Source organism: Pelobates fuscus, chromosome 7 (assembly GCF_036172605.1).
Source record: "Pelobates fuscus isolate aPelFus1 chromosome 7, aPelFus1.pri, whole genome shotgun sequence".
In the NCBI taxonomy this organism is placed as follows: Eukaryota; Metazoa; Chordata; class Amphibia; order Anura; family Pelobatidae; genus Pelobates; species Pelobates fuscus.
In genome coordinates, this window is record NC_086323.1 from 71,994,295 (window position 1) to 72,001,382 (window position 7,088).

The following is a 7,088-nucleotide window of genomic DNA, read 5'->3' on the forward strand; positions in this document are numbered from 1 at the left end:
TTACTGCAGTAACATACACATATTTGTATTCAGCGATGTCTCACGTGTAAAACAGTACCCCCTACGTACAGGTTTTATGGTGTTTTGGGAAGTTACAGGATCAAATATAGCGTGTTACATATTTCAGTTTTTTCACATTGAAATTCGCTATATTGGTTACGTTGCCTTTGAGACCATATGGTAGCCCAGGAATAAGAATTACCCCCATGATGGCATACTATTTGCAAAAGTAGACAATCCAAGGTATTGCAAATGGAGTATGTCCAGTCTTTTTTAGTAGCCACTTGGTCACAAACACTGGCCAAAGTTAGTGTTAATATTTGAAAATGCAAAAAACTAATCTGAATGCCAATTTTGGCCAGTGTTTGTGTGGCTACTAAACACTACTTAAGTGGCTACTAAAAAAAACTGAACATACCCTATTTGCAATACCCTGGGTTGTCTACTATTGCAAATGGTATGTCATCATGGGGGTAATTTTCATTCCTGGGCTACCGTACGGTCTCAAAGACAACCTGGCAGATTTTAATGTGAAAAAACTGAAACACAAGCCTTATATTTGATTCTGTAACTTTTGAAAAACCCCATAAAACCTGTACATGAGGGGTACTGTTATTCTCGGGAGACTTCGCTGAACACAAATATTAGTGTTTCAAAACAGTAAATCGTATCACAACAATTATATCGTCAGTGTAAGTGCCATTTGTGTGAAAAATGCAAAAAATTCCACTGTCACTGACGATGTCGTCGTAGTAATATATTTTACTATTTTGAAACACTAATATTTGTGTTCAGAGAGAGAAGTCTTCCGAGTAAAACAGTACCCCCCGATGTACAGGTTTTATGGTGTCTTGGAAAGTTACAGGGTTAAATATAGTGCTAGAAAATTAAATTCCCTGAACTTTCGGCCTGGGTTGTCAGGCAGGCCCTGCAAATTGTAATTAATAAAATGACCTAATTATGTAAAATTATTACATAAATATATATGTAGAATTATTATTATATATATATATATATATATATATATATATATATATATATATATATATATATATATATATATATATATATATATATTATTTCGTTCTAAATGTATTTTGATATATATATAGTGCTGTTCACTGTGCAGCACTGCCCCAGAAAGCACCTCTAGCAGCCATCTGAGGAGTGGCCAGTGGATGTATCACTAGGCTGTAATGTAAACATTGCATTTTCTATGAATATACAGTGTTTACTGCAAAAAGCCTGAAGGGAGATTCTACTCACCAGAACAAATGCAATAAGCTGTAGTTGTTCTGGAGACTATAGTGTCCCTTTAACTTAGCTCGAGCACAAAACTCAAACCTTAACAGCCCTTATACTATAACTTTAACCCCTCTCAAGCTATTAATCTAACTCTGACATTAACCCCTCTCTCATTTTAATCCCCCCTTTACCATTACCACTTCTAACATTATCTTTAACCTTGCATGCATTTACACAGCTGCATACACACACTCTATTCACAAATAAAGCACAATATGTTACAAGCAGAGCACGAATATACACATACATACATTAATACATAGACAGTTGTCCAATATGGATTTTTTTTTTTTTTTTTTGTGTTTTAGGCCTACAATGTCTAAATTCATTATACTTACTGTATCTGCCTAATTTTGGGGTTAGGGAGCAGGAGGTGCCTTAGAGTTTTGTGCATAACAGGCACCTTGACCTGTAAATTCGTCCCGGACTATGAGTAGCCTACTAGAATTAGCAGTGCAGAGGAGTTTAGGTAAAAAATATTTTTTAAAAATCAGCACCGCATAATACTCGAAGCACTGCCATGTGTGCTTGGTCATGTAAAGGAGGGTAAAATAATTTGCGGTGTATGCTATACCTATGCAAGGACATCCAGGTGTACAGTCTTAATTCAAATATAAAATACTCTTTAGAATTAGAAAGGGGGAAAAGTGACCTACCGCTAGGTAACTATATAGTATCTAGAATGTTTTTTTTTTTTTAAATGCCTCTTCATGATGAACTGGAATAGTTTTCGTTCAAACACTGTTGATTTATTGATCTTTGGTTTTATTTTATAAAATTTTTTTTTTTTTAATTATTAGGTTTAAAAAAAAAAAATTCTTTATTGCATTTTTGAATTACGGTAGTTTACATCCATTGAAAGACGTACATATAAGCTAACTTACAAACAAATATAGTGCGAGATGTGTACAATACAATTTCGAGCATACTGCTTAATATAGAACATATTTGCTTGATACAATAAGACAGTGATAGCCACAAGAGGATTACAATAATAAGGATCTGTTAATACTGAGATTTTAATTATCATTATTATTATTATTTAAGTGTTCTAATAGCTCTTAATTGATGCTCAGATAGATTACGGGCTTTAGTTGAGCTTAGCCCATTCTAACCAAATTAGTTTGTGTAGAGAAATATTATTGGCCTTTCTATTAAAAACTCTTTCCCATTTGGCTTTGGTAGTTGATTTGTTGAAATATATCTGACCATAATATAGTTGTTGATGATTTCCAATTTCTAGCCATTATTAATTTGTAGTCATGAGTATGTGTATTGTTAATATTTTTTGTTGTAGACTACACCTTGGGAAATCCAAATGAAAGAGTAATAATTGAGGGAACAACAATACATTTTGAAATATTTTTTATTTTATTTTTTTATTGGTTTTAATTATAATAAAACAGTGCCACCTAGTGTGGAAAGGTCTCATATAGTACCATGAAGTGCAGCGCAGTATTGGTTACTTCATGCTTAAAGGGACACTCCAGGCACCCAGACAACTTCTGCCCATTGGAGTGGTCTGGGTGCCAACTCCCACTACTCTTAACCCTGCAAGTGTAATTATTGCAGTTTTTTATAAACTGCAATAATTACCATGCAGGGTTAACTCCACCTCTAGTTTTTAGGGGGTTTTCACCCCTTCAGTAACCGGGGATTGGGGGCTGGGAGGGAGAGGGAACCTGCAGTGCCAGGAAAATGGATTGTTTTCCTGGCACAGTAGTTTCCCTTTAAGACCGGAGGGCGTACAATTACGCCCTATTTTAAGCGTCTCTAAACGCCGCCAGGCGTAATTGTACGCCCTCCGTTTTTTTTCTTCCTTACCCGTTCCCGGTGATGCCACGCCGGCGATCGCGGTTGGGGGGACTCCCAGGAAGCCCCCCGCGGCACATCCATCCTCTTCCGACACCCCCCCCCCCCGGGCCATGTGAGAGTGAGGTCCTTGCGATGACCTCACAATCACATGGCCGGGTTAGCTGGCTCAGGCATTGCCAGCAGGGGGGACTAACTGCAATGACAGCCCCCCTGCTGGCTGGAAATCTAATTAAATTAAAATAAGTGTAAAAAAAAAACACATACACACACATACACTGTCTAGGTGTATTTTACTATTAATATATATAATATATATATATATATATTAATATCAAATTACACGTAGACTGGTACTGATTAAATATATATAATTATTGTTATATATATATATATATATATATATATATATATATATATATATATAATATAAAAAAATATGTAAATACGTAAAATAATAAAATTAAAAATAATTAAAAAATATATAGATGTGTTATTTTGTTCTAACTGTATTGTGATATTAATATATATATATATATATTTATATCAAAATACACGTAGAACGAAATATATATATCTACATAAATATATACGTATATATCACTATATATATACCTATATATAAATAAAAATATTTCAAAAAAATTGTGTGTGTGTGTGTGTATATGTGTGTATATATATATATATATATATATATATATATATATATATATATATATATATATATATTAATTCTACACATATATTTATGTAATATTTTTACATAATTGGGTATCCTAATTAATTAAAATTAGTGGGACCTGCCTGACAACCCATGCCGAAAGTATAGGGAATTTAATTTGCTAGCACTAGATTTAACCCTATAACTTTCCAAGACACCATAAAACCTGTACATGGGGGGTATTGTTTTACTCTGGAGACTACACTGAACACAAATATTAGTGTTTCAAAACAGTAAAATATATTACAACGATGATATTGCCAGTAAAAGTGAAGTTTTTTGCATTTTTCACACACAAACAGCACTTACACGGACGATATTATTGCTGTGATACTTTTTACTGTTTTGAAACACAAATATTTGTGTTCAACGAAGTCTCCCGAGTACAACAGTACCCCTCATGTACAGGTTTTATGGTGTTTTCAAAAGTTACAGCGTCAAATATAAGGCTTGCATTTTTTTTCACATTAAAATTCGCCAGATTGCTTACGTTGCCTTTGTGACCCTATGGTAGCCCAAGAATGAAAATTACCCCTATGATGGCATACCATTTGCAATAGTAGACAACCCAAGGTATTGCAAATGGGGTATGTCCAGTCTTTTTTTAGTAGCCACTTAGTCACAAACACTGGCCAAAATTGTCGTTTTTTGCATTTTTCACACACAAACAAATACTAACGCTAACTTTGGCCAGTGTTTGTGACCAAATGGCTACTAAAAAAGACTGGACATACCCCATTTGCAATACCTTGGGTTGTCTACTATTGCAAATGGTATGCCATTATGGGTGTAAATTTATTTCCTGGGCTACTATACAGTCTCAAAGGCAACGTAACCAATCTGGCGAATTTCAATTTCAAATGTAACACGCTATATTTGACCCTGTAACTTCCCAAAACCTGTACATAGGGGGTACTGTTTTACAGTTTTTATTGCAGTAAAAGCATACAGTATTATGACATTGACAGTTAAAATGTCATGTAGAACTAAAAAAATTACAACATTTATTTTCTCCCATTTTTGTCATATTAAATTATGTTTCATAGCTAAATATTTGATATTAAATGAAAGCCCTGTTTCCCCTGAATAAAATGATATATAATAAGGGGGGTGCATTTAATATGAAATTACGGTTGGACAGACATATAGCGCAAATGCCAGGTTTTGTTTACGTTTTGTTTTGTTCACAACGTGTTCATTTGGCTCCGTCCTTAAGGGGTTAATGTAACACTTTGTTTTTTTGTGTGCTCTTAAAAGAACACTCCAAGCTGACATTTAGCACTTTTGAAAAAAAAAAATGTATGTATACGATGGGTAAAATCACTTTAAATATCTGGTTTATGATCAATTGCTTGAAGTATGTGATTTGCAGGAAAGGGAACCGAGTAATTTTGTACCAGGTCCCAGTATTTTATGCTTTATATTTTAGGTACCATATTAGTGGTTAACTTTCAAACTTCATAAATATGGATCAGGATGAACTATTAAAGTCAAGCTTTAATAGAAAATGGCTGTTTTATTCAGACATATGAGAGGGTTTCGGAACTATGCTGCCACCATAAAAACAGTATTTATTTCTTTATTTTGCTTTCTCCCATCTCCTTTGTAGGCTCTAGGAGGGCTGGTGATTGCTGCTGTTATTAAATATGCTGATAACATCTTGAAAGGTTTTGCCACATCTCTCTCCATCATACTGTCTACGTTAATCTCCTACTTCTGGCTGCAGGACTTTGTCCCAACTAGGTATTTTCTTTATATTTTCAACCATTGCTAGGGGCTCGGGTTAATTTGTGATGCATTGTCTAATTTTTATCATTCATCTATATATAGCCATTACTTGTAATGGTCAAAAACTATTCATAGTAAGTAGTTAAAACTGGTTAAAGGAACATTCCCAAACACCATATCCAGTACAACTCTCTATAGTAGCTATGGTGTTAGGAAAGCCCTGACATCCACCCCATTGTAAAAAATAAACCACTTTAGAACGGTTTGACTTCAACTTAGATGATCCCCTCCTTCACTATCAGCGGAGAACTAGAAGTTCCTAAGTAGCTCATGGTAAGCTGTCAAAGCATTTACCAACAGTTTGACACTTATCTGGCTCTAACCATCACACACACTCCTTCCTGTCTGCTATGATATGCTAAATTGGATAATCATACTTTGGCATTAACATTATCAATTTTAGCAACTTTGGATGTCATTCATATAGGAACTATTCCTGTTAAATGCAATAAATAGGATAATGTTCAAGAAATAATTGTATTAATGCATTTTTATTTTGTACCCTGCAGTGTTTTCTTCATTGGTGCTCTTTTGGTAATTTCTGCCACGTTTCTTTATGGCTATGATCCCAAACCGTCAGCAAATCCCCTTAAAGCATGAGGACCGGAGTGCAATAGTTAAGGAATCCCAGTGCCCCTTCTGTTCCATGTTTTGAGAGGAACAGACCAGGGTAAAGAGGACTAACCAAGACACAAATGCTGCTGAGCGCAACGAGACCACAAGATGAGATGTGGCTTCATTCTTGTGTGATGGACGCTAATTTATTTTAAAATTAAATTTATCAAAGTGATATATATTTTGTTTTAATACTTGAAGTAGGAGGTGTCAATAATAGGGATATTTGTGCAACTCTTCAGATAAAATCATTATTTTTTTTTTGTATGCCTACAAATATTTAATCTTTAAAAATTGATTTTTATTGTTGCTGTACTAAGATTCTCACCTGCATATGACCCCAGATAATGTTTCAGATCGATGTAAGAAAATACTCTGCTACCATTTTATACTGAAAAGAGCATTAATCCTCAAGATTTGTTTTTTATTTGGGCAACTGAAAGTCTCACTGTCTTTGTACAACAGACTAAAACAAGGGAAATAAATGTTTTTATCAAATGTGGTTTGTCTATACAAATGTATTATTTAATCCTGTAGATACTACAGGCACCAAGGCCACTTCATCCCAATAAACTGTGGTCTTGGTGCCATGTCCATCTGTTTATCCCTGCAACTGACATTGCTGAGTTAAAATCCCGCTATATGCTTAAGCATATAAACTGTTCTATTTAAATCAGATTGTTTCACAGAGACCAACTGATTGGCACCGCATGGTGTTTTGCCGAACACGCACACTAGACTCTTCTTTATGGGGAAACATTGGATTGGATTTACATTGATGATCTTGGCAAAAGAGGCAGAGCGGCAGGATGGAGACCAGTACGGCAAGGGCTGAAAAATGGGTAGT

The 7,088-nt window shown here is 34.7% G+C and overlaps 1 protein-coding gene across 2 annotated transcripts in view; it reads left to right on the forward strand.

Moving 5' to 3' along the window:
* SLC35A3 (solute carrier family 35 member A3) overlaps positions 1 to 6,727 on the forward strand; it is a 61,841-nt gene extending 55,114 nt beyond the window's left edge. For both annotated transcript variants that reach the window (XM_063428415.1, XM_063428414.1), the window contains exons 7-8: positions 5,448 to 5,581; positions 6,136 to 6,727. In XM_063428415.1, coding sequence (XP_063284485.1) covers positions 5,448 to 5,581; positions 6,136 to 6,226 — 225 coding nt within the window. In that variant the 3' untranslated portion in view covers positions 6,227 to 6,727. The remainder of the gene's footprint in view (positions 1 to 5,447; positions 5,582 to 6,135) is intronic.
* The last annotated feature ends 361 nt before the right edge of the window (positions 6,728 to 7,088 follow it).